At 54.1% G+C, this 26,900-nt stretch overlaps 3 protein-coding genes across 8 annotated transcripts in view; 1 reads left to right on the top strand and 2 right to left on the bottom strand.

Annotated features, from left to right (window-relative positions):
- TMCO4 (transmembrane and coiled-coil domains 4) overlaps window positions 1-7,420 on the top strand; it is a 39,047-nt gene extending 31,627 nt beyond the window's left edge. For all 5 annotated transcript variants that reach the window (XM_048967694.1, XM_048967691.1, XM_048967693.1 and 2 more), the window contains one exon: window positions 5,483-7,420. In XM_048967694.1, coding sequence (XP_048823651.1) covers window positions 5,483-5,902 — 420 coding nt within the window. In that variant the 3' untranslated portion in view covers window positions 5,903-7,420. The remainder of the gene's footprint in view (window positions 1-5,482) is intronic.
- Window positions 7,421-7,530: 110 nt separating this feature from the next.
- Window positions 7,531-13,682, bottom strand: HTR6 (5-hydroxytryptamine receptor 6). The gene is made up of 3 exons (XM_048967696.1): window positions 10,551-13,682; window positions 8,552-8,710; window positions 7,531-8,468 (listed from the first exon to the last, which is right to left on the bottom strand). The coding sequence occupies exons 1-3, from the start codon at window positions 11,277-11,279 to the stop codon at window positions 8,055-8,057; spliced, it is 1,302 nt and encodes a 433-aa protein (XP_048823653.1). The 5' UTR covers window positions 11,280-13,682; the 3' UTR covers window positions 7,531-8,054.
- Window positions 13,683-13,794: 112 nt separating this feature from the next.
- Window positions 13,795-22,977, bottom strand: NBL1 (NBL1, DAN family BMP antagonist). 2 transcript variants are annotated; one of them, XM_048967706.1, is made up of 4 exons: window positions 22,844-22,977; window positions 16,115-16,309; window positions 15,912-16,023; window positions 13,795-15,151 (listed from the first exon to the last, which is right to left on the bottom strand). In XM_048967706.1, exons 1-4 carry the CDS (start codon window positions 22,864-22,866, stop codon window positions 14,897-14,899), a joined length of 585 nt encoding a protein of 194 aa, XP_048823663.1. In that variant the 5' UTR covers window positions 22,867-22,977; the 3' UTR covers window positions 13,795-14,896. The 2 variants fall into 2 exon arrangements, with proteins under 2 accessions (XP_048823663.1, XP_048823664.1); XM_048967707.1 differs by lacking the exon at window positions 22,844-22,977 and adding an exon at window positions 16,512-22,674.
- Between the last annotated feature and the right edge of the window lie 3,923 nt (window positions 22,978-26,900).

The following is a 26,900-nucleotide window of genomic DNA, read 5'->3' as shown; positions in this document are numbered from 1 at the left end:
CCCCCAAAATACTTTAAACTGTTGTTTGTTAATTTCTAGTATTCCCAAGACTTGAAGCAAAGAACTAATTGTGGTTACAAAATGGGGATTAATTAAGAGCACGGGGAGTTGGAAATGCAATAGGTTGCCTGTTCTCGTTAATACCCTTATTCCACTTGTTTCAAATGAGCAGTGCCACCTCCCAAGGTAACAGGAATGAAGAGGATCACAAGAGCAGCAGTGAGGTGCAGAACTTGGCTTCAGACAGTGGCTCCTGGAGAGCGTTCTCTCAAATCTGCACACAGGAAGGCAGACAAATCCAGTCCTCTTCACGGTGTCACAGGGAACCGATCTCCCCTGAAATAACTCTTTAGTGTCTCCTCTTTAGTCTCACAAGGTTTTCTTCTCAATCTATTCAGCATCCCAAATATGTGTTTCTTTTCTTCTCATCCCTTTGTCAGCTGGCAGAAGGGAAGTGCTGTTGGTGGTGGTGCTGGAACAGTTCTTTGGTGGCCAAGTTTGATGATGATTTCTTCCCAGAAGGATGTGCAAGTCTTTGTGAAGACAAGTCTAGTGGTTTGCTAGGCTGTAAGGGGTCTGTCCCTCTATTATTTGGGCTGCACTGGGATATAAAAGCTCACAGAGATGATTTCTTCCTCTTCATGTGTCCCTGCAACCCTGAAGTGGTCAGGCCTTAGTTTTGAGGGGTGTCTCTTGCTGTTGAACACATTTGGGAGCTCTGACAATTGAATCATATATTAAATACATGTTAAAGACATTTTATCTTTAGAATTCAAGGAGTGGGCACTGATAGTGTTAATATATTGAATCAGAGGAAGGAACTGAAAGGCTTTCTCCAAAAAAGTGCAAACTGAGCCATTAGTAACTTGTAGTTTGTTTTCCCTTGGTGGCAGATGAAAACTCAAAGGGCGCTGCTCCTCCTTGCTCAATCACAGACGTACTGCTTAGTCTTGATGTACCCCTTGGAAGGCAGGGGATATTTAGCTGCTCCTAAAAGGCAAAGAGAACCATTTTGAAGTACCCTATAAAAATTTGTTCTCATAAAGGCAGACAGTGCAGACTCTGTTCTTGACAGGTTTATAGCGAACAGGTTTGTAGCTGTAGGTTTTGCAAGCAGCCATCCCAATCACACAGCCATTACACAAGGAAAACTGCCAGTGAAAGCAGTGGAAGTTTTTCCTACGTTGTGTTAATAATGTTTGATTCTGGAAGAGTGGCTACACAAAGAACAGTCAGGTGGATTTAGGAGAATTTAGCTTCCTGTTTCCTCTGTCCTACCTGCTGGTGGTTGAACCCATGCCTTAAAGCCACCCATCCAAAGTTTCAGTCTGGCATGGGAGACAGTAAAGGACAAGAGGCTGTAATCTGCACCGGGAGAATGACACTAAAGAGCACAGCTCTCACTGAATGACCCACTAAAAGAGAGAGGGCAGTTTGATTTCTGGCAGTGCAGAAGTGGGTGTTGTGATGTAAGGAGGAGAGTTATGCCCTCATAACCCAGGCGTTATCTTGGAAGCTGTTATCACTCTTCAGCCACCACATCATTTCCTCCTTTCAGCACGTACAGTCATTTCCATCAGCAAAATGGGAGTGGAGGGAGATATGAGCCATTGCCCCAGAGTAAGTGCTTGGGATCAGTACAAGTCTCATAAATGATGAGTCTTCTTGAGCAGTCTGAGATGAGGCACAGGACAGGAGCTGCAGGAAGAGTCATTTTGCGAATGGTGCAGCAAGAACTCATTCCAACTCACTGGAACTAGCCAGGTTCATGCTTATTTCCTGTACCGCTGAGCATAAGTCATGATTTGGTTTCCTGGTCTGAGATTTAGTAAGAGATGTTACCTGTGCTACGGGCAGGTAAGGAAGAGGAGGAGCTGGGGATGCCCTTCAGAGAATGCTGAAGCGTGCTCTGCACCCCAGAGCTTAGCTGGTGAAAACTGATCTCATTCCATGAAGCTGAAAATCTGGTCTGTTTTGGTAACATTTGACTTCCAGATCTCATTATTCCTGGAGGAAGAAGGGGAGAGGAAGGGTGATGGGTCTTTGTCAGAGTCACAGGGGAGGAGTCTCCCCCTGCTGCAGGCACAGTTACACCATTCGGATACGGAGAGTTCATCTCATCTCAGAGTCCTCATTTGCAGAAACTGAGCTCCTCTAAAACTTCTCCATCATCCTGACTTGATCAGTGTTGCATCGCTGGTGGACTGCTGTAGTTCATGATGTCAGATTTCTGGGTCTTCCAGGTGCTTCAGTACATTAATGCAGCCTTTATTTTGGGGCATCTCTTTTCCTCTGAGGTCTAAGAGATTATGTTCAAACCATTTCCCAGCTACAATTACGTGCCTGGTGTATTCCAGGCCTTTAAGACGTTCCTTATAACATCTAATTTAAGTACCTTCTACTTGACTTAGCACAGGCAGATAAGTATTTGATTACAGCCACTGTAGGAGTAAGTGGCATGTTTAGTGACAGTGACATGGCTGGAAAGACTCAGTGTTCACACACCACATAGCTAAAGCTCTCCATCATAGTGCTCTTGGAACTGGCAGAGGTGGGTTGAGAGGAAAACTCTGTGAGTTTCTCAGCAATGCACAACTGCAAACAGAAAAACAGTGCTCACCCAGAACTGCCAACATCAACGTGTGCCCACAAAAGGTATCAAAGTTTGGTGGAGAAAAACACAGAGGGAAGTAATGGCATTGGTGTGAAACTGGCCTGAGCCCCCAGTTACAGCAGTGAGAAGGATTTGATCAGTGAGTTGTGGCTGAAAGGTGATTGTGTGTAAAAATTGCTGTCTTGCTCAAGAAGTGTCACTGAAATTCAAGCAGAACTTTTACCAGTCGAGCTGGTGAATTATTCAATCCAAAGAATTGCAGCTGTGCAAAGGGATGACTTAGAAGCAAAGCCTATTACCTCTGGCTGAATCATGCTCTAATCCTTATTCCATCAGTTATTCAGAGCAGGAATAGAAACATTAAAGAGGAATAATGCAAGAGACATTGAGAGTCTTTTCAAAGTAACTTCAGCTCCACAAAGTTTTCCACAAATACAACTTGTTGCAGATGTCAAATCTACGTTTTTTATTAATCCATTTAAATTCCAGCTTCTGAATTACTGGTCATGTTCACTGTCTTCTGTTCAGGAGAACGTTGTTTCCAAAGAATGAATACTGGAGAATTGTGTTTCTGTGGCAACTCGAGCCAGTCACAGCCTCTTTCAGGGTTTGCTTGATGTTCTGATGGTTCTCATGATGGAATCCTCTCTTCCACTGGCTTTTGCATGCACTCCAACTCCAGCACCGTTCCTCTGGCTGAGCAGTGTGAGGTTGCTGGGTCTTTGCCAAAAGCTTCCAGAAAACTCTGGGGAAAACAGGAAATTTTGGCAAAACCAAATGTCCTCTATCAGGCAGCACTCTGACAAGTGGGAGAAACTCCAAGCCTTCCAGCTTGGCCAAAATGCCTGCATTTGAATTGATAACCAGCATAGCTTGGGAGCCCTGCCATCAGCCAGACCTTGCCACCGTATGGAAGCAGAAAGCTGCATGGGTTTTGAGGCAGCATCCATGACTGAGGATTTTTGGAAAGAAGAAATGGAGGCATTTGAGTTTCTTCCCTTAAACTTGTGTTTGTCAGAAGGAAATCCTGCAGATCGTTCACTGGTGATGCCAAGATGAGGAAACTCTTGATGTTAATTGAAAATCGTTCCATCGCTCTGTGAATTGATGGCTCCTCCAGCTGACTGATAGATCCACCTGATTGCTCTTACTGTCTATAATCAAATTGTCCCAAATTGGTGGTATAAATATTTGGGTTGTGTCCTCCAGTGACTCAAAGCACCATCAGTTACAAGAGGGGAGAAGTCATCTTAGCACAGTGATAAACCTAACCCACTGTTTTCATTTCCTTACAACAAGCATAAATTTGTTTGCTTTGGTTACAGGAGCACTTTTCCATTCCTTTTGTTTCGCTGTTCCTCCTGCACTTTGTTCTGACAAAGAATCAAGCAGCTGTTTATTTCTCTTCAAAGATTTTATTGTCCATTGCAATGTAGAAGTTCCCAGCACACCCAGCAGAAGCATTCAGCTCTTTGCACAGCAGATGGAAACAGGCTTTTGAGAAGTAGAATTGCTCAATTTTCCCACTAGGATGCCTTCACAGCTTGGAAATAGCAAGGAATTTTGCTTGCTGTTCTGTCGGTGATGGTTCAGTAAGATTCCAACCACTGAGGTCATCTAGTTCATCTATGGCTGCTCCATGCCATGTCACCCAGTGCCACTTCTACCCCAAGCACTGACCACCACAAGTCAATTGTAGCGGCCATAGGGGTTTCAGAACACAGCAAACCAAGAGATCCAGCAGTCCTTCCCAGCCAGTCTGTTGCATTCTTATTTCTCTCCACCTTGTCCAACGCTGTGCTCGTTTCCTTCGTTAGCACCAAGCAAAAGATTTGTACTTTTGGGGAGAGCGTCTTAACAGCCAGTCCATGAGACCCTGGATGGTTATTTTAATTAACTGATCTGTTCAAAACATCAAGAGCTTGTTGAGCCATCTGGACTGATTAAAGTTGCATATTGCATTACTGACGTGCTGATTAAATCCTTCATTTTGCTCCAAGTCCTAAGTGCCTCCAAATGTTGCCACTCAGAGGCTGCTTCACACAATTGGGCAGGAGCTCTGCGTTCTACACTGTGCTTCCAGCTTTGGAGATCTGCAGACTGCTCTGTAGGAGGGTCTTGGCTGTAGTTACCTCTAACGTAGGGCTTGAACAGGACATCTGAATCTGAAAGGGCAGCTTCTGCCTTTAGCACGGAACAGTAATTACCACTGCAGAGGAGGTTTTCTCTCCCTCCTGTGCCCTGACACGAAGGACACATTCCTAACATCTGCATCAGAAGGGTTTATCTTATCGTGGAAATCACCCTACAGATAAATGTCTGGTTATTTGCAACAACATACTGCTGGTTTTAATTTGGTTTATGAACTTAAAACCTCGTGGACTCCCAGTTTTATATGGGACTGATCAATGCACATTTAAATACTGCCTCGTCTTCCAGCCAGCACACTCAGCAGTTGTTGCTCCAGTTACTTTATCTCGTTACAAATGAGACGTTTGCTTTTACAAGGAAGCTGAGGCACAGGGAGGGTGTGTAATTTAACTGAGAACAGGGAGTTGAACTGAGTCAAGGAATCTCCTGCTTGGGAGTCTGTCACCAGGGCAGATCGCCTCCTCCTTTACCCTCATGGCACTCAGTCTAGTCTTGTCGCTCTGCATTTAAACATGCATTTCTCAGGGGTAAAGTGATCCAGGAGCACAGCCATGTAGGGGGATTTCCAGAGAATACCACATTCTTCAGACCTGTCCCTTTCAGCCTGTTGGAGCTGAAGCCAGATCTCATGGCGGCGGTGGCTTTTGGGATAGAGGACTGGATTGAGCTGGGCTCCCCGTAGCTTTCCCCTAACTGCACTCCTCCTGTTGCTTGTAGGTCAGCGGCCACCTGGACTACATGAAGCAAATGGACACGATTCTAAAAGCTGTGGGCATTAAAACCAAGGAATGTCAGCAGGAGGAGAAGGGCAGCACCAGACTTTTCTCCCCTCTAGCCAAGAAATCACAACGAGCAGCAGGCAGTGAGACTCAGGAAGAGGAAAACACTGTGCAGGAGGAGGATGGAGCTGACAGTGACTGCCAAGCACCCACAACCAACACCAGCATGAGCTCTGCACTGACACAGCCTGCGAGTGCTGGCACGAGCAGCGATGGCAGCCTGCACCCAGGAGATGAATCCTTGGCCAGCTGTGCTCACCGACAGGATTCCCCTGGATCTCTCTCTGCAGAGAGTTCACCTCCCTGCCCAGCTTGCCCCAGCGGTGCAAAGCAGGCAGCAGGTGATAACACAGACTGAACTGAACCTCCAAACCTCTCCTTGCAGCTGCCACGTGCATTGTGCCCAGCATCAGCTGCACGGAGCCATCCTCAGCCTCCTGCCCTACACAGTCTGCAGAGTTTCCCGTGCAGGGTGTGAATTGCTGCCCTGCAGCTCCCAAGGCTGCCGTGTGGCTGGGTGGGATGCAGCAGAACCATCAGCAAGCCCACACTTTGCCTGGCCTGCGTGGAGGCCAGTTGCAGCTCTTTGTGACGGGCAGGGATGCTCAGCACTAAAACTACTCTCAGAGCACAATCAGTAAAACCCACAGAGCTGAGCTGCAGCTTTCAGACCCTGCTGAGGGCCCAGCACATGGCATCACAGTATCACAGCTCTCACAGCAATCTCCCACAGCATCTCCCACTGACAAGAAAAGGCCAATTCTGGCCCAAATCAGCATAGTTCCTCAGGAAGCAGTGGCAATCCCCTCATTGCACAAGCTCTTTTATTCTTGAGGGAAGCAGCTGCCACCATTGGGGATCATCTTTCTGGTACTTAGCTCTTGGGAAGGCAGGTGGCTCTGTGGGTATCTTTAAGCATGTTGTGGAGAGGGACTCATTAGTAGGTCATTAAAAGCATTTTTCCACTTCAGCTCTGCTAAGCAGGGGGGCAAAAGGCTGAGAGCCTCTGGCTGCCCTCCCCGCTCTGCTGCAGGTTTGCTACCATGGCTCTGACACTTTCCAACCAACAAGGTTGTTTCCCTTCCTGCAGACTGATGGTGATGAGTGTCTGAGACCTCGTTACCACTAGGAAGTGCTTTGAGTCCCATAGGTGAAGGACAGCCAAAAACAGAATGGGCTTTTTATGACTTAGTGCTTCGTGAAGCTTTTTCCCTTGCAAGCCAGCAACACATGGAGACTTTCTTCTTGCCATCCCACACACATCTCCAGCCTTAAAAGCCCCCTCTAGTCATATTTTTAATTGGTTTAAAATAAAGCTAATACTTGGCATAGAATAAACATGAACCTGTTTGATTTCTCCCTCCTTCCATAAAGCGAATTGGCATCCACTCCCTTTTTCCCCAGTCTCAACCTGGAGGGACTCAGCTTTACACAAGTTCCTTTTCTGACTGATTTTGCTCCTCAGCCCAAGAAAATGCAACCTAGCAAGAACGTGGCAAGAGGATAAACTCCCTCCTGTGAGCACCTCTGGGTTTTTCAGCGTTAAAACAAGTGCTGTGTGCTACAAATACCTTCCCACCTCCCGATCTGGAATGTTTCATTGACTCAGTGCAATTGCAGCTTGTGATTTTGATTCACTTGCAGCCCTGCCTGTGCCAGCAACCTCCCGAGCTTTCATACACCTTACCTCTGGATTATTTCTCATGCAGTCGAACACAAAGCACAGCAACACAGGAAGACAGTGAATGAGACTTCGCCTGGCGTGCGGTTTTCTTCTCCTGGCCTCCTGTGTTGGAGGGATGCTTGGGGTTCTCTTGTACAAGTGTGGGCTTCAGGAGGGCAGCCAAAACCTCCTGGTGGAGTACCAGTCTAGGAAGGGCACAGCAACAGCCGACCAACCCATCTCTGATCTGAAAGGCACTTGAGGAAGTATTAGCAGAAAAAAGTTGTTGGTGTTTATTAAGTGCCTGCTGACTGCATTGGAAGAAAAAGAAAAAAAAAAAAAGATTTCTAACGGCATCGTCTTCAAATTGATGGGTTGTCAGAGCAAAGTGTGATGGCTGTATGCCAGAAATAGGAAGCTGTGGGATGAAAGCTAAAGGGAAGCTTATTTCGTTCCTTACTACTGTCAGGATACCCGTGGAGCTACAAACAGGCTGAACACCCACACCCGTGTGGAGTATCCAAAAAGCAGCGTTGAGCATTTTGCATCAGATTTAATCCCCCATAGCGCTGCCTGCTCGTGATTACATGGGATGGTTTCAGCATGCTGCAAGTCACTGCTTTCACAGGAAACTGACAGATACAGCCCAGATCAGGCGAGAAAATTAAGTCCCCAGGGGACATGATGTGCTGAGGACTGGAGCAGCCCCGAATCTTGCCCGTGAGTCACGGGACGTGCTTCCCATCTGTTTTTTTCCCCTTGATGTGAGTTAGGGGCGACCTGCTGGGCTGTACAAGCAGAAGCTGAGCTCCTCCCCTGGGCGCAGTAGACATACCCAGGCTGGCCCTCAGGCCTCAGGGGTGCCGAGCTGCCGGCGCTGCAGCTCCAGCTCTGGGTTTTCCATCTCAAAAAGGCCGACCAAGCGAGCAGTGGGGGCAGGCAGGGCGCCTTCAGCTGCCGGCAGCAGGCTGTGTTCATTTGCCACCGCCTCAGAGACAACGGAGTCGGTCTCAGCCTGCAAGGCGAGGACATTCTTGAGGGACGTGGCCGCACGGGGCCCGCTGTTGGAGTTCCTCATGGAGAGAGAGATGGCGCTGGGCCGGGGCTCCCCGGTGCGCCGGCAGCAGGGCAGGTATTTGCCCATGGCTCTCTTGAAGTCCCTCATGAAGAGCGGGTAGATGATGGGGTTCATGGTGCTGTTGCAGTAGCCCAGCCAGGTGAGCACGTCAAAGAAGCCAGCAGGGACACAGTCACACACTGCCTGGGGGGGACAGCAAGGTCAGCGGCCACTGCCACTGGAAAAAAAGCTCGCTCTGCCAGAAGAAAACCCAAGAACTTGCTTACCTGCGTCACATTGGTGACAAAGAAGGGGAGCCAGGCCACGAAGAACATGCCCAGCAGGATGCCCAGTGTCAGGCTGGCCTTCAGCGCCTTCTTGCTGTGCTTGTTCGCAAACCTCCTGCTCTCGCTGCCAGCTGCAGGCTGACTTGGGGCATGGGGAACCTGCAGTGGGAGTTGGGGTGGTGAGTAAGAACTTCTCCCCAGGCCAGACCCTCCTGCCCAAGGGAAGTGGCATTTGGTGCTGCAAATCCTGCAAGAAAATCCCACTCTTACATCCCTTCTGGCAGAGGCGGGAGGGCGGCCCACCCCACCACCTCTGTACCATAAATCAGGAAGAGGAAGCAATAGAAAACCTCAACACTGACAAGATTATTTTTTCCCCTGTAAAACAGGAGCTTTATCATTAAGTTACGTAGGAAACCCAGCTCAGTCAATGCTTTGGTGAGAGTAAAGCGTGCCCCGAAGAGGCAGCTCTGGCTGCTGAGTAGAGCAGCAAAATAATCATATTTTTAAGGTGGGACGTCAAGCATTTCAACCTACAAACACCATCACTAACTCAGTTCTCTGTCCCTTCTTGCAATCTAAAATTAATTACTATCTCAGCTCTGCCACAATTAGGTGAGGCCCTATTGCCACTCAGCTTCCTGCCCAAAAAGAGAACAAGAATCCATTTAAAAGCTGACGCTGCATTTTCAGCTGGCCACTCACCTGAGCTGATGTGAGGCTCCTATCAACAACCTACAACCTGCACCCTGCTGGGACGTTTGCCTCATTTCAATTCAGCTGAAAAGTTGGTGGGTGCAGGCGCCCCGTGGCAGAGGAAAGCACCTGGGCATCCCCCAGCAGTACAGCAGTGGGGCCATCAGGCTGTGATGGGTTTGGTTGGGTTGAGTTGAATTTGGTTGAATTGGGCTTGGCGTGGTTGGGTTTGGTTTGCTCCATGGAGCCCAAAAACCCGTCACCCAGGGGAAAAGAAAACAAACATGTTTTGATATTCCCTGCCTCTCCTTTGATTCTCATTTTCCTTTTCAGAGCCTGGTGCTGCTCATCGTGCGCAGGAGGGCTGGCTAGGTCTGAGTCCTGCCTCCTTTCTTAAAAGAGAACAACAAACCAAATCAAGGTACTTCAATGCAATTAAGTTTGTCTTTTCCTGTAGGATATGAGGTCAATAAAGCCTATTAGAAGGAATTAAAGCTGTTAGATTTAGTGGCAATTACCTTCTCCTGGAGATATACAGACAGCCCCAGCTGCAGCCACGCTTTGGCTGCAGGAGCACACGTGCTGCTGCTTAACCAGCAACCTCAAGTAAAGAGCTATCTTGCAGTTCCTATTGTAGGCCAGGTAACAAAAATAGAACCTGGATGTGCAAAATAAGGTGCCCTCCAGAATTTCCTATTTGCTGTTTAAGCTCCTTCTCCCCCATACGGCTCAAACCCACCACAGCCAAGATTTGCTAGTTGAAAGATAAGATTAAAGCCCTCTGGGATGACACGAGAGGGAGTGAAAGCAGCATTTATTTTGTACCACTGAGCATTTTTGCATCTGAATTTATTTCTCTGCTTCTGCTCATGCTGTTCCTGTGCTCCTGAGCAGCTTCAACGCTCAGCATCACTGGGATGAACGTGGGCACCACCGCAGAGCCACCGTCCTCCCTCTATGGAGGTGGGTGTTGCCCCAGATCCCCACTCTTATCCGGGAGAACAGGAGATGCTGCTGATGGCTGGCAGCAGTGGATTTGCTGCTTGCAGGCTGCAGGAGTGTGATGAGGGCTCTGTGCTCCTGTCCCATCACAAATGCATGGCTCCCCACTGCACACCTCCTCTCCACAAGGAGCCCACCTGCGTTCTGGGGCTGTGACACGGCGCATGGGAACAAGGCACACGCTGGAGCCCCCCATACTCAGATTCAAGCTGCGTGGGCTTCCCAGCCTTCCCTGCTCCCTGGCTCCTGCAGAGGACGCCGTCACCATTTCCCCACCGCCCCCCCAGCTGCAGCCCTTCACCTGCTCCATGCTCTCGTCGGTGGTGGCAGTGGCCACGTTGGAGGCGAGGGAAGCCACCTGCACGGCTTGCTTGCGAGCTGCCAGGAGGATGCGGCAGTAGGTGAAGGAGATGGCGGCGGATGGGAGGAAGAAAGTCAGGCAGGAGGCCACCAGGGCGTAGGGCAAGCTGACCACCAGCCGGCACTGCTCCTCGTCCCCCCGGGAGGTGACATTTGGGGACCAAACCTCGAATTCCAGCTTGTGCCAGCCCAGTTTGATGGGCAGGAAGGAGGCCAGAGCAGCCAAGGTCCAGGTGGCCAGGATGAGCCAGAGGGCCCTGCAGGATGTCATGCGCAGCTTGTATTTCAGAGGGGAGATGATGAGCAGGTAGCGGTCCAAGCTGATGACGCAGAGGTTGAGGATGGAGGCGCTGCAGCACATGACGTCGAAGGCGTACCAGAGGGAGCAGAAGTCTCCCCTCAGCACCCAGTGGCCGTAGAGCTGGTTGAGCATGGCGGGGGGCATCACCACCAGCCCCACCATCAGGTCGGACATGAAGAGGGACACCAGGAAATAGTTGGAGGTGTTGCGGAGGGAGCGCTGGGTGACGATGAGGAGGATGAGGAGGGAGTTCCCGGCTGTGGTCAGCAGGATGATGAAGCAGAGGAAGGCGGCCATCCAGCTGCTCCCCACCAGCAGTGAGCGCCCCCCCAGCACGCTGGCATTGGGGGATCCCAAAATGCCCTCCATGAGGAGCGGGGCAGCAGGGCTGGCTCTGCAGCCAGGGACCTTCTCCACCTGTGCTAGGTGATCATGGCAGGCGCCGGCTCCAGGGGAGGGAGCTCCATCTCTCCGGCCGTCCTCCTTGCTGCTCTCTTCTCCCTCTCTTCCCCTGCTCTCTCTCTTCACTGGCAATCAAGGCAGTGACATTTCCAGGAGCCGATGAGCAGCGAGGTTCCCCTCCCTGTTACTCACAGCCAGGCTTCTGCTCGTCCCTGCAAATCCCCTCCGTGCCGGGATGTGCCCGGACAGCGCTGCTGGACGCCGAGGATGCCGTGGGCACCGGGGGAGCTCTGGACGGGAGGACACGCCGGACTCTGTGATGCTCTGCACCAGGGAGTCAGACGGACCACGCAGCGCTGGGGATGCTCAGCTCTCAGCTCTCAGCTCTCCGCTGCCTTCGTCCACCTGCAGGGCTCTGCCCCACCGACCTCCTCCGTGCCTGAGCTTTGCTGCTGCAGCCGGAGACGGCGAGGAGAGGCAGAGCAGCCCTGGGGTGGGCGCGGGGATGCTCCCAGCCACGCTCAGACGCGGGGAGGAAGATGCAGGAGCACGGGAAGCTGCCCGGCGGTGCCTGGCCCCCGGCAGAGGTGCGTCGGGCGTGCGGGGATGTGCGTGAACGGTGTGCGTGCAGCAGCCAGCCAGACTTTTACCTGCTGCTCTGCGATGCACAGCGCAGGATGCAGAAATGCCGATACGGAGGAGGTGGGGCGGAGGGGAGAGGAGGAGATGCAATGAATTGCTAATGAACACGGGGATTTGGGCTAAACTCTGCGAAGTGGCAGCCAGAGAGTTCCCTTCTGTGCCTTAAAGACACAGCCCGCACCGTGCTCTGCCTCCCCTCTGCTGTGCAGACCCCATGCTCACTTTGCAGGCCAACAGCACTCTGCAGCTGAGCCCGACTGCCAGTGCTGAGTGCAAGGTTCTGTCCTCAGTGCCGGCTGATGAGAGCAAAATTTTGCATAAGCAAATACAAAGCAACAAAGCCTGTATCCAGTACCTGCAGCTGCCCTCTCAAACAGCAGCCAGAGGCAGGCAGGGGGCTGGGTGGGCCCAGGGCGACTTGCCCCTTTGGCAGCAAGGCCGAGGACCCTACGTGCTCCAGCAGCTCCTCCATGCCATCCTCCAGAAGATGCTTCCAAATCTCGAGGTGCCATCGTGCAACCTGAGCTCCCACCTCCACCTTTCACAGTCAGTACCTCGAGGTGCTTGGCAGACACTGATCGTTTTCTTCTCATTGCTGGCAGGGTTTGTCCTTCAAACAGGCTCAGGTCCCACTGAGGGCACCGCAGCCACAGGCACCGACCCCAGTGCTGATGGAGAGATGGGACAATGGGACACCCCTGCATCTCCATGGCCAGAGCAGCAGCGAGTTGTGAGGATGTGCCTGTTTGACCCTAACACACTGCCTGTGATACCAGTGGGAAACAAGAACATGAATGAAGGGAAGGAACAGAACTTTGTCTCTATCGAGATCTGCTTCGCTAATCTGCTTTTCAACAACTGTCCCACTTTTCCTAGCAGCTGAATGGGAGTGCCTGGCCTGGATGCCATCTGCGAGCAAGACAGAAGGGAGATGCACAGCAGGACTCATCTGTGTGTGTGAGGAGCACGGTGCTCCCCCCAGCAGTGTGCCACTCCATAGCTGCTCCCCTGGGAGGATGAGCTCCCCTGGGTGCCTGCGCGTGGCTTCTGCCCCTCTGCATCTGCAGGATCTCCTCCTGGGACGCTCCCATGCAAACCTCCCCAGCCGTCCCTGCGTCACGCTGTCCTGGCAGGCAGCCCGGGGCAGAGCACGCACACGCGAGGCTCTGATCGCAGCAGGAGGTTGCTTTAGAAATGCGTTTGTACCAGGAAAGCCTCACTTCCTCGTCCCATCTGTGCTGGGAACAAGCAAGGAAACCCACCCTGAGCCCACGCTGTGGTGGCCTCCCAGCTGGGATAAATCACTGCAGCAGAACACGTTTATCCCAGCTGGGCCACGCTGCTGCTCCAACGCCCCGCTTCCTTCTCAGCACCGCTGCACCCCAAGCTTGGAGCATCTCAGCTTCACCGCAGAGCTTCTGCTCCAGAGAAGACTGAACAAAGCCTGAGCACCTGAGCCTGCTGCATTCCCTCCAGCAACTGGAGCCTTACGTGAAGTCCTGATCCAAGCTTGTCTTCCTCCGGCCCAGAAGCGCTCCTGGAAGCCGCAAAACGTGCTGGATCGAGAGTGTCACCTAGTGGCAACAGAACCGACCGAGGTCGCACGAACCCGCAGGGAGCCCGTGCACAGCCTAAGAGAATGGGACCAGAACTGCAGACACGGGCCAGGTGCTGCATCCCTGCGGTTGGTTTTCCTTTCAGCAGCTCTCCCTGCTCTTGAAGGGAAGGCAGCAGAAAGCTGAAGGGAACCGTGGCTCTCCTTGTGCTCTCCTGCTGCACTGCCTGGTTCTGACATCCAGCTTGCTGCCGAAAACCAGACAGGCATCAGAGCGCCCAGAAATGGAAGTCAGAACTAATTTATTTAAGAAAACAAAACCAAAAACCAACAAAAAACACAAACCAAGACTTGTACAAAGGAGAGGGAGGCGTCGGTTACAAGCTCTGGAAGCTTTTGTCAGGACAGTGCCAAAGAAATTAGCTTTATACAACAGAGAGAGGGGTAGCAGGAGGGGCCCCCACCCTGAGCCCAGCCCCGCATCTGCAGTGGGGTCCAGAGCAGTCCCTACAAAGGTCCATCAGCATCCCGGGACTTGTCCCCCTTCTCCCTCCACCACAATTAAAGTGCAGCAGGGAAGGAGGGGAGAGGGGCCAGCTCCCACCAACACCACCCCAGCACAGGCTGTGAAATGTGAAGCCGCAGTGCCTGTGGCACAGTGCAGCTCCCTCACCCTTGCGAGCTATGTGGTGGCCCTGAGGACCAGCAAGGAAAGGGCTCTGGCCACCACGGCTCCCAGCAACCTCACACACAGCCACAGAGGCACAGCCAGGGCAAAATGCTCCCTGTGAGTTACCTCACACAAAGGCACGGGGGTTGAAGTAGGACCCAGCGAGCGCCAGGAGGAACAGCGCGCCCATGCTGAGCCCTGGCACCCCAAGGCAGTCAGGGGAAGCACGAGGAAGAAGGGAGACCCCCATCCCACAGAAGAGATGTGCATCCCTTGTGTGGCTGCAGGGAAGCCGCGTCCCTTCTTCCTCCAGGCCAGGCAAGAGCCATGTACAAAAGAAAAGCCCAGAGGACTCATCGAGGGCTCCACAGGAGGCTGAGGATCCTGCAGACAGCCCTGGGGAGCCGAGCTCGGCTCCCACTCTCTGCCAAAGCCCCCTCTGCCCACGTCCCCGCTCCTCTCAATATATTATTACTATGATGTGCAAGTAGTTTTGCATCAGAAACCCCCAGCCCTCCTGTGGCCCCGCTGCTCCAGCCCCACGTCCTGCCCGTGCCTCAAACTGCTCCTCCAGCCCCGGGGTGTCGTGGAGAGCAAAGCGTGAGGGTAGCTATTAGACAGGAAAGCCTCTACCACCCCCCTCCCTCCCCAAGGCCCGGCCCTCTCCCTCGCACACACTGCCTGCCCGCGTTGCAAGGACAGTCTGCGAGGGCCGGGTCACTCGTCGCCCTCCTCCTCGTGGTGGTGGTGGCTGGAAGCGGGGGGCTCTTCTACCTCCTGCTGGTGGTGGGCATAGTGGTGGGGGCCGGGGCCCTCTGCGGCCATGTTCTCCTCCGCGTTCAAGTAGACGTTGAACAGGGCTCCCTCGTGGCTCGGCTCCTTGCCGCAAGCCTGGCAGCTGCAGTGAAGTATCTTCTCCACCAGCTTGTCAACCCTGGGGATCTCGTCGTTGCCTGGGCAGTCCAGTGTCACCTGGGGAGAGGGACGAGGATACAGTGAGCGCGTGGGCTTGATCCCAATGGCCATCTTGACCTGCCCCATGCACAGCAGACTCAGGGTATTTTAAGCTAGAAATCATGGTTTGCTACCCAAATAGTCATGGTCACAACATGAGGGTGCTTGGGAACATCTTGCAGCTGCAGAGGCGCTGTACCAGCTGGGGAAATGAAATGGCTGAGGCAGGACCTGCCCCCAGGCACTGCAGGCTCAGCAACATCAGGGTAACTGCAGAAAGCACGGTGCCAATAATCTCAGCTAGTTTGGCTTGAGCCATCTGCCCAAACGACTGCATCCAAAGCAAAGCAGAGAGCTGGAGGCAGTGCCTTGGTTGCCCAAACCTCCCTTGGAGACAGCGCTTATTGTCCTTCCAGGATCCATGTGTCAGGAAACAGATGCTGGGAGGTCTGGGGGTGACTGGCAGGAGGTGACTCTTAAGTCAGGAGCAGGTGACAAAGGGGAGTGGTGGAGAGCAGAGGCATGCAGGATGAATAATGCAGGGACTGGCAGAGGATGCTTCTTCCTACACCGACAAATGCACCGTGCATCACCACAGTCACGCTGCTCCCAGCAGCCCCTGCCACCCAAGCATCTCAAGCCAGGGCAGAAACACCTGAGGCAGCCTGGAGGAAACTGCGAGCAGAGCAACCTCAGGGAAAGAGAATGACTTCCCCCAGCGAGGCAGCAGTGCAAAGCAGAGAGCAGAAAAGACAGAGGAGCAGGCAGGGATACTTACAATTTCCCACATGGACTGCGCCGGCATGCAGGAGTCGCAGTGAACCAGGGACTCTGTGGACTGAGGGAAGGTGTTGGGGACACTGTAGCTGAAACACTGCCCCAGGCAGGCCCTGTGGAGACAGCGGGACGGAGGAGGGCTCAGGGTGGCCGCCTGCTCTTCCCGACGAAGGCAGGGAGAGGTTTGGCAGGTAGGATCCCTACCTGTTCTGGATGGACTTGGACTCGCAGCCGCTGTGCCCCACGATCTGGGTGATGTTCTTGGCCTCACACCAAGCGCTCTTGTCCGGGAAAAGGGCGAGTTTGTTTATGGGAGGCGGCGCAGCCAGGAGAAGCGCTGGGAAGAGAGCTCCGACCACAAAGCGGAACATCATGGCCAGCTCTGCCGAAAATCTGCAACTGGAGCCAGGGAGCAAAGCGTTAGCAGGAGGGAAAACAGGCAAGCTGACCCATCTCCAGCCCCGCGGCAGCTCCTGGCGGGGGCGCGCACACGAAGCGCTGCTCAGGGAGCGGGACGCGCCGCTCTGCCTCTCCCCTGCAGCAAACCCTCTCTTCCGAGCTCCGTGCCAGGAGTAACAGCAGGCTTTCCACCACATCTTACCCAAGGACAGGCTGGAAGGAGTTTGCAAAACAAAAGCGTCGCCACCGCAGCCTGCGCCAGGTTGGAGAGCTCGCAGACCGCAGAAATGTTTGTGTTTGAGGAAGGCGCAGACTTGCCCGCTTCCGCTTCTCCCACCTTAAAAGCCAAAGCCACAAGACTTCCCAGCAGAGACAAACCGCTTTCCCAGGAAGGAAAACCGCTCTTCTCCTAGCAGCGCGCAGCAGGTGTCGCTGCAAGGCAGCGGGGAGACGAGGAAACCTCACTGCGGAGGCAGGAAAGCACAGAAACGGCCAAAGGAGCGCTGATGTTTACAGAGCCGTGCCCGTTCGGCGGCGCTGTCCGACGGTTCTTCTGCGGATGGGTCCGCAAACAAGGGGCGTCCCGTGCCCGCCTGGAGGAGCTTTGCTCGCAGCGGTGACGGCCGGGGAGGTGGCAGCACCCCGCAGAGATCCCCGCCAGCTTCCGTGCGGGCCGAGGTGCCGGCGTTAACTGGGGTCACTGGGGAAAGGCAGATGGAACAGCATCACAGGAACGGGGACATTTTTTCCTTCGTGGGGTTTGGATCGAGCCGTAGTGAAAGGCAGACGTTTGTACTTTCTAAAATATTTGTTAGACCCGTGTTATTTGTTATTTCCTTCTATTTGTTTATCCAGACAAAGATCCAAAGCCCACACTGGAAAGACTCCCATTGATTCCCATGGCTCCCAGGCCCAGCCCTCTAACGGAAAGGAAGAACGCTGTGTTTATCAGCCCGGGCCACTGGGGTCAGCTCTGCTTGGAGTCCTCCCAGCCGTGCACTCAGCCCTTCCGCGCCATCCTCATCAGCCTGAGGGCCACCAAGTTTGTCTGGACTGCTGGGGCTTTCAGAGCTCAGCTCTGCTGCTGTAAGGCCGTTACGGGGGAGAGGGTCCAGCCCTGGTAGCCCTCTGCTGAGGCTGAGCTCTGGGTCTGACTCAGGAACCCTTCTTCACAAGGGACACGGAGCGAGCCGCCTCCCTGCCCTGCATCCCAACACAGCAAAGCCCCCCTCCCTGGCCCCACCATCTCTGAGCAGAGCAGGTCGGGGTCTCTGCTAACTTTTCTTACTTGCTGACCGTACAGGAACTGAAATGATATAATGTAGCACCACTTCTGTAGGCCTGGTCCGTGCAAAGCAGGCTGTGCAGGTTTTGCTTGGAGAGGAGCAGAAGGTTTCAGCCCCTGAACTCACGTTGCCGTTAATGAGAGCGGTGTGATTAAACTTTTGTCCTGCAGACAATTCTTAGGGCTCATTTCCCTCCGAATTCTTTCCGTTTCACTAGGCAAATTCTGAAATTTTCTGCTGAGGAAAACACAGCTGAGCTGCACGCACTGCGTTCGCTTGGTTTTCTGAAGCAAGCATCACTCATTCCTCAAATGCCAGCGGCTCTGTGCTGAGGAATCCCACTCCCAAAGGCAAGACCGAGATCAGAGCCGGGATGTGACCCAAACAGCAATTGCAAACCCCCTGGGGAACAGCTGAAATTCCTCAGGAGTCAGCACGCAAGTTCACTTCCACATGCCCGATTAGAAAGCAATTTCCTTCCTTCCAAAGAAGGTGGTGGCTGGTTTTTTTCCAGGTTTCTCTGCATGTACACATGGCGGCAAAGAGGCAAGCAGCTCCAATGGAGCATCCTGCTGCAGCCTGGCTCAGCAGATACCAGGGATCACCTGGAGCACCTGGGATCCTGCCTCCAATCCCGAGAGGAAGGCGGGTGAGGTTGTGCTCTGCTAAAGCACAAACCCTGGCCTGGAGTCAGGAAAGCACTTAAGCACATGCTGAAGCCCTCTGCTTTCCTGAGCAAGGGTGCCTTCACGACCACGGCCCCAGCAGCGTGGGGCTGGTGCTGTTTGCAGAGGGGCTGCAGAGGCACCAGGCACATTTACAGCAGTGCAGCTGAGTTTGGGAGGGAGCTGGGGCTGGAAGCAGCCTGCTGGCAGCTGTGCCTCGTTCTCTGGCATCGTTTGAACCAGCCGAGCAAACAGAGCTGCCATGAAAACCATCCATCTGACAGCAGCCACAGGGCGGGGGACAAAAGCACCGCTTTCCTTCTCCTCCCTGGCTGCGAAGGGAAGCGAGAAAGGAAGACGAGGTATCCGAGCAGGTTTGCAAACCCACCATTAAATAAAGGCATTGAGCACATTCCTCAGTGACAAGCTAAATTACATGGTGCAACCCCTCAAGGAACAAGTGTGTGCTCCCCAGCACTGAACCCAAGCCTGGCCTGCCGGCAGGGCCAGCACCACCCCGAGCACAGGGCCTTTCTCCTCTCCACAGCAGAGCATGGATTTTTCTGGTCAAAGCTTTCCAAGCAGAAAGTTCAGCTCAGTTCTGCAGATCATCAGCCCTGAAGGTCTCCCCCCTTTGGAACTACAGCTTCCCCTGCTGCCCGTCCCCAGCTGCGTTCCTTCCCTCCCTCGCGGTGCCCAGGCTCTGCCCTGAAGACACCTGGGGTCACTCCTGACCACCAGGATTCTGAAGCCAGAAGAAAAACGCTTCTCTCACAGCCCCGCGTCCTCTCCCTGATGAAGGAGCAAAGAAATGACTCAGCCCTGGAGCCTGGCACATCCCGGACTCCGGAGACAAACAACATGCGTGCAGCTGCAGCCTCGGAACCCAAAGCCCTTTTTCCAGCCACAACCTGCACCCGCGGAGCCAAAGGGCAAAACATCCGCGGCCAAAGGGTGTCAGCTCATGGCAGAGCCTCCTGGGAGCTGGGGGTGTGGAGGTGGAGCTTTGGGCAGCCCTGAGGACTTTCCGAGCCCTGCAAGGAGGAGAACGGTTCCAAGGATGCCTGGAAGCAGCTGGGAAATCTGCATCGTCCTGCCGGCCGGAGCGCAGCAATCACAGCAACTCCCTGCGAGGCCGAGCTCCCACCACCCAGCCCACAGCTGTTCCCAGCCATTTGGAAACTGAACACTTCGGGAGGGAAGTAGGAAAAAAAAAAGATCTAATCAGTGTTACCCTGTTTTTCCAGAGGGGAGGTGTAGACTGTGATAGAAGACGAGCCTGCAGGTGGACGTGGGGAACGTTTCATGAGTGGTTTCACGTGTTTATGTGTGTTTTTCTCAGCCAGGATCTCGCAGTTTTGCCAAAGGCATAAAAATGGTGACACGGGTATGCGGTGCCCATGGCCACACACACGGCATCGCAGGCTGTGTGAGACAAGGAAGCCCTGAGCTTTATAAACATCGCCTACCACGGCTCAGAGCCCGCTGTGCTGCATGGAAACAGAGTCGGCTCTTGGCCACAAAAACCAGAAAGCACCAGATCCTTTTGGGGCTCCATTGCTGTGCCAGCCGTGTCCTGAATTAACGTGAGCGATGACATGATAACATCACCAGGGGAGAGGGGAGAGATGAAGCTTGAAAGTGGTTAGAGGTAATTCTTCAGGACAGCAAGACAGATGAGTGCTTAAGTGAACGCAGAAATCCCATCCGAGAGCTCAGGCCTCGCTTTGCCGAGCTGCAAAATCCAGGAAGAAATAACAAAACGAAAAGGGAGCACCCTGAGATGTTTAAAATGCACAAGGACAAATCCTGAGAGCTGCTGCTAACGGAGCAAACGCTGCCTCGCTTCTCACTGTGGAACATTTCTCACTGCTCCTTGCAGAAGCAGGAGGTGTCACAGCTCCCCGTTCTGTACTGTGCTGATTTCCACTCCAGCACGGCTGGCTGATTTGCAGGGATGAAAGCGGTGCAGCACATCGAAATCCCTCTCCCCTCCAGAATTCACTTTTGGCTTCTCAGCTGCGCGCCAAGTGCCTGAAAAACCCGACTGATGCAGCTGGAAAGAGAAACCCAAGCTCCTCTGCCTACAAGAGTCATTGGAAAGCTACTTAACGACCGAGGCTTAGGATGGGGTCTGAAAGCAGCACTGCTGGAAGGACATGGACGGCCGTGGTGGAGGCGAGAGCAACGTAAGCAGCTTCTGGAATCATTTCAGTGGGTTGATCTCTCCAGCATCGCAGCCACGGCCAGGAAAGCGCAGCGACCTGAAGCGCTGCCCTCTGCCCCGTCTCTCCTCCAGGCACCCGCAGCAGCACTGCAGCTGCACACTGTGCTCACATGCCCAGACCTGAGCGAGGCTCAGCTCCCGCCCGCCTTCCACCCCACGCCGGTGTTTCCCATGTGCTGCCCCAACATCACACACCGCGGTCGTTCAGTTTCACCGTTCCTACATCAGCCCGTGTGGAAGGGGCCGCCTCGTCCCTGCACACCCCTCTTTTTCGGGTGAAGCCAGCGCTCCTGAGGCCAACAGTGAAGCTGGGAAGGGTCCCAGCGGCGCTCACTTTTCCCGGTGTGAGACTTGAAGCCGGCGCAGCCGCATCCCCGGGTGCTGGCTCCCAGCAGGCCCAGCTCTGCTTTCACTTAGCGAAGCGGGACCGGCTCCTCCGAATGACTCCGCCGGTGCAAATGAGATCAGAATCTGGCACCGCTCATCCTACTCAAAACAAGCCTAACTGGAACCAGATAAAACCAGTTTGAGTAAATAGTGGCCACCGGGATGATGATTTCTTTTTGCTGAGCACACCCGCGGCGCAAGGCCGGCTCGCAGCCGGGGATGGGTGTTGTCTCGAATGCCAACCGCGCTCGCTTTCGGCTTGGCCGCTCATTCATTACCAAACTTGCATAAAGAATCGAGCCGTGCCCCGTGCGGCGCGATCGGGTTCCAAGCTGACAGCAGGAGGTGGGAAGAGGGGGCAGAACGGGGACGGCTCCCCAGCGACGGTCCTGCTTGGGCCACATGCTGGCCGCAGCCAAACCGAGGGCAGAAATGCGGTGCTGCTGTTCCCCCCGCTCGGTTAATCTCTGTTTTGATCCGAAATCCATCGCCTGCACTGTTTGCCCACGGCATTCAGACGGGAGAAGACACAGCGGTGGCTTTCAGGGCCAACAGAACCGCTCACAGCCCCGCTGCTGTTTTCAATGACTCCCAGGCGCTGGGGCTGACCTCACACTTGACATTCAGACGGTCTCTCCAAAACTGCAGCGCTGGGCCCAGCGCACGCAGCGAAGGTCGATAAGAGCCTGATGAAAGCGGCCGAGCCATTCCTCCCTCCAGCTGCACTCCTTTCCCCGCCGTGGAGACGCAGCCGGGCGCTCCAGAAGCTGAGCTCCGTCACCCTCTTTGCAAGACCACAAACTCCCCAAGATGGAATTCCGAGCTGAGAGGTCAAGCCAAGAGCTCGGATTCTTCTCGGGGCTGTTTGCAAACACTTGGGATTTTTATACTGAAGGCAAATTCCGTTTCCCGTCCTGAGGTTTTGCAAATTTGAGGCGAGCTGCTTTGTTTTTGAGATGGGAAACTGCCTTCAAAAAGCAAAAGTGCCAGCTGCGGGCAGAAGAGTTTTGGCCGGTGGGACACTGCAAAGAGGATGCGAAGTTCTGAGGCTAAAAATACAAGGGAAAACCCTGCTTGTTTCAGCGAGGTGCTGATTTTTCTTATCCCATAAGAACCCATATGGCAAAGCTGTGGTGCCGCAGCTGCACCAACAGAGCACACAGTCTGAATTTTGAATTACGGGGTTAATCCTGTACTAAAGAGTTAGTCTGTGGGGCAGAGCATAAGATTCTAAGGGACGGTGCCCTCGTGAGATGTTAGCAGGCAAGTTATGGCATAAGGGATCATCCAGATCAATTTTACTGCAGCTTTAATGAGCTAATCTGCGTTCTGGCCCCAGAACATGCGCAAGAAAAAGAGAAATCTCCCCAAACGGGCAGAGTGTTGTAGTGAGCACAGAACGACTGCTGCAAATGCTTGTAAAAATGGAAACACCGCGTTACGGTTCAAGAAGCAGCCACAGATAGTTCAGATAAACGGCTTCATCGGGTTCCAGGAAAGGCAAAAGCTGCAGGATCCGTTCTCAGGGCAAACTTTTCAAGCGAGAGAAGCTGACTGCCGCTGGGAAGACCTTCCTCTGCGCTTCCCAAACGGCCGCTCGTCCTGCGCTGCTCTGCGAACCGACTCGCCGCGCATTGCCGTTCAAAGCCCCGGAACGGACGGGAAGAACTCTGCCCCGCAGATGCGCTTCCATCTCCCGTTCTCTTATTTCATTCGAGCTAACAGGCGGCGGTGAAAATAGTTTAATGACCGCACGGCAGATCTCCCGGAGTCCGCCCCGTCTGCGAGCGATTCGTGCCGGTGGCAGCGCCCTCATCAATCGCTCGGGGGAGAACGGGGCAGAAAACGAGGCAGAAAATCGAAGGGCAGAGAAAGCGAAGCGGGCCGGCTGGGTGCGGGGCGCGGGGGGGAGAGAGCGGCTCGGGGAGGGGTGGGGATCCCGGAGGAGGATTCCCGGAGCAGTACTCACCTCCCAGGAGACGGCGGGCGCATCCCATGGGCTCCGGGGCCGCGGGCGGCGGCTGCGGGCGGTTACGGCCCCGCGGTGCCCGGCGGCTGCCGCATCCTCGGCGCCGCGGCCCCCGGAGGCGCGGGGCGGGCGGGAGCTGCCGCCTCCCTCCTTCCCTCCCTCCCTTCTTTCCTCCCTCCCTCCTTCTCTCTTCTCCTCCCTCCCTTCTCCCCGGTGCCGGGCTCCGGGCGGTGCCCCCGGCCCCGCCGCCCGCTATTGCACAACCGGGACGCGGGGGGGAGGAAAGCGAAAGGAGGGGGAAAGAGGGAGGGGACCGCCGCCTCCTCCTCCTCCTCCTCGGCTCCGAGCGAGCCCCACAGTGCCCTTCTGAGCCAGCGAACGGGCCGTGGGGCGAAGGGAAAGCTGTGCGCGGAGGTGATTTCCCAGCGCTCGCTTCCAGCGGTGACATAAACAAAGGCTGCGCTTGGCTCGCTGCACGCAAACGCTTCCTATTAAAACGTCGTATGTAATAGAGAGGGTTTGGGGCAGAGGCTGAGCCACGGCGAAGGCTGTGGGAACGTTCTACAACAGACTTTGCTTTGCTTTTTCCCTGCCTATTTCTCCTTTCCTCATTCGCTTCTCCTCCGCTCCTCTTTTCTCTCTCCTTCTACCTTTCTCCTTCCTATTAAAGCTCACAGCCCAGTGAAACCCCGTCCACTGCCGTCTTTCACTTACAATAATTGTTCAGAACAGGAAGGGCTCTGTTTCTGTACAGATGCAATTAATCTAACAGAGGCTGCTGCATGAAACACTGGCACGGCCCTGCCCAAATCGCAGCTACCTGCAGGGCTCAGATGGGCCCCGATGGCTCCGTTTGAATCCAGAGATCAGAGGGGTTGGAAGGGATGGTGGTAAGAAAGCAGCAGCTGTGCTGAAAGTTGTGCTGGGAGAAGCAAAGGAAGTTTGGAGATGGCAAAGAAGGCTGGAGGCTGTCAGCAGGGCAATGCTTTCCTGCTGCTTGGTTCCTTCCAGCCCCAGGATAATAGGATGTTGTAAATAAGCAGGATGGCAAAATCCTGCTTCCATCATCGCTTTCTTATCCTGCTGGATGCAACCTACCTGGCCCCAAACTGCTCAGCCCCAGAAGGGCCAACAATAGACAAAGGAGCTGCCTTTTGCCCCCGCCACCGTTGGCAGGACTCAATTTCCCTGTTCTTTCCCCCTCTGCATCACGGGGCTGAAGATGGGTTTTGGACTCAGCCCTGCCTGCTCCTCAGGGCCAACACAACCAGCCCCTGCCCCAGGGGGGTGTTTTATTCTGCGTGATGAAAGAGGAGACAGCGGAGTTTTGGAAGCAACATCTCAGGTCTGTGGATAATGAAAAAAAATCAGCTGGAGGCACAACCAGAAATGAAGCAACTGACCACAGACATTGAGATGAAATTCACCCAACTGTGTCGCGTCCTCAGTTCAGTATTTGGATGATTTCTGTGGGATCTCAGCCGGGCTGTGATTATTTGGAGCGTGCAGCCATGTAAGCCAGCCTGTGGTTCACTCACTGCTTCCTACTATTCATTTGTGTTCCAGTGCTGTAAACAGCCAAACAGCAGAAAGGGAAACACGGCCATCTGTACATCTGGGGGTGGGGGAGTGCAAGAAGCAGACTGCAGGTTTTCTGGTGTCAGAAGAAGCAGGCAGAGGTGCTGTGTGACTTGCTGGCTCGCTGGCTGTGGGATGGAGGAAGCTGCTGAGAGGCTGTCGGAGCCCCAGGCCAACATTTTCCCCCTTTTTTCTGGCGATGCAACATCACAGCCAGAACAAGGAGCAAAGACCTGCTGCTTGTAGATGTCATTCGGACGGATGGTGGCCAAGGCGCGGGCTGGAGGCGGCTGCACTGCAGCTGGGAGCAGAGGGGAGGCAGAGCAGGGAGGTGATGCAGGCAGAGATGAGCAGTTCTCACAGCGAGGCCCCTCGAGTCCCTGCCAGGTTTGCCGACATCAGCAGCACTTTTACACTCCTCTCTTGCTGGCTCCTGCTCACCGTAGGCTCTGGGAACTTCCTGCCTGCCCCCAAAACACCGGCACCAAACCACACTGCTGCTCCCATGCCAAGCAGTGCGATATGTGGGTCAGTGTGACACGACGCTGCAGTCTCACCTCACCAAATTCAGGTGCCTAGAAGGTCTGTGCCCTGATGGACATTACAGCTCTGCCCTTTCCTTTGCTGCTGGATCACAGCACAGCCGAAATCCACTCTCAGGTCTCTGGGAGCTTCCCTCCCTCACCCACTGCTGCTGTTTTGGGCCTGCTGACAAACGCCCACAGTGCCAGGGGCTCCCCGCTTGTCAGGACAGGACTAGGAGCTGTAGGCGTGAGAATTAACAGGGTGTATTTGGAAGTTAAAAATAAAATGATTCCTTTTATTTGTGTCTTAGCGCAGATTCCAAGGCGACCTGCCCATGGCTGGATGCTAGAAAACACATGCAGGGAAAGGCAGCTGGGAAAAGGGAGCGCCTGTGTTGGTGAAGGAGCTGCTCTCCTGTCATCTCAGCTCAACCCACCTCACCACGCTCAGCTCACTCCAGCTCTCGTTGGCAGAAGGCACGACGTGGTGGTGCAGATCCCTGGGGCTCCTCAGGAATCCTCTGCTCTGGCCAAGCAGGGCAGCTCGTCACACGGCTCCTAAACAAACCTGGAGGCATCTCCGAGATCAGGATCTCAACTTGCTGTGTCCAAGAGCAGATGTGGGTGAGGGAAGGAGCAGTGCTCATGTCAGGAGATGGATTCAAAGACTTCACTGCTCGGCAAGCGAGAAAACTGGAGTCATTTCTCATCACCACTTCATGAGATGAAGGGAGGGGCCAGCAGGGGCCAGTAGGGTGTGAGCTGCACCTCCTCACCAAGGCATGTGCTTTTAAACCCCTGGGATGCATGCAGAGCATCTGGCTTTGCAACAGAGTTAATGGGAGGCTGAAGGAGAAAAGGTTCAGTCGTGGGGGTAATTCGGACCATCCACCTCCAGCAGAACGCAGCTTTGGGGTAACAGCTGAGCCCTCTGTGTGGGCACAGCAGAAAGACGTGAGCTGCAGTGCCTTTCTCTGCGTTAGCTGGCATGATAGGAAGCCCAACACACAGAAATGTGCACCAAAGATGTGCAAAAAAGCAGGACTCATGGGCAGACTCGGCTGGCAGGGTCTGTGCTCAGGAGTAAGGGAAAAGGATTTATCATCGAGCTCATTAGAGAACATCTGGGCTCAGCAAAAGACCTGGAATGCGACTCAGCACGGGGCGCTCCTCTCTTCTCCAGTGCTGGGAATGTGAGCTCCTGCAGGGTGAGACTCGAGCCAGCTGTTTCCTCTAATCCCAGCAGCCTTCCTGCCATGGGGTCCCGATGCTGTGCTCAGCACGCAGGAGAGAACGAGAAAGTCCTGCTCCCTCCCCTTGGTGGCTGGGATTAATGATTTCTCTGCAGTGCCAATGCGTTTTGGGGCCCTGGGGCAGCAGTAAAAAACAAAGTACCCCTCCCATCTGCCAGCAAGTCCAAGTGTGTTTAATTGCTTTTCTTCCCACCTTGCCCATTGCTGCCGCTCGCAGGCATGCTAGGCCCCTCCGTCCCTCCCTCTCTCGCTTCCCCAGCAGCTCAGGTCATGCAAAACTCTTCAGTTCAACCCACGTCTGCAGGGATGGTTTCTATCTGGGAAGGCTGTGACGAAGGCTGGGCTTCATTCGCAGGTGCCCTCCTAAGAGTTCAAACTTTTTTTCCCCCTTCCACTTCCAAAATGTCATTTCCCTCTGACTCCATTACAACCAGCTAACCCCCCCATCACCACCTTAACTGCAGTCCTCTTCTATTGATTGCTTTCCTTGCAGTGCTGCCTGATGGCCCCAGCCATGTCACAGTAGGTGCTTGTCTGTGTTTAGGGACAGTTCTGGCACCGAAGCGCCTCCCAAGTGTCAACCAGCAGCACAGACTCAGAACACACATGTGCACAGGGAACAGTTTGCACATTACCAAAAGGAAGCCAGCGCCTGCCTCAAGTGGGGTGGCTCAGCCCACAGCAGAACCGTGTGCTGCTGCA

The sequence above is a fragment of the Lagopus muta genome, chromosome 21, assembly GCF_023343835.1.
Source record: "Lagopus muta isolate bLagMut1 chromosome 21, bLagMut1 primary, whole genome shotgun sequence".
In the NCBI taxonomy this organism is placed as follows: Eukaryota; Metazoa; Chordata; class Aves; order Galliformes; family Phasianidae; genus Lagopus; species Lagopus muta.
The sequence above is the reverse complement of the archived record's forward strand: the minus strand, read 5'-3'. Positions and strand labels throughout refer to the sequence as shown.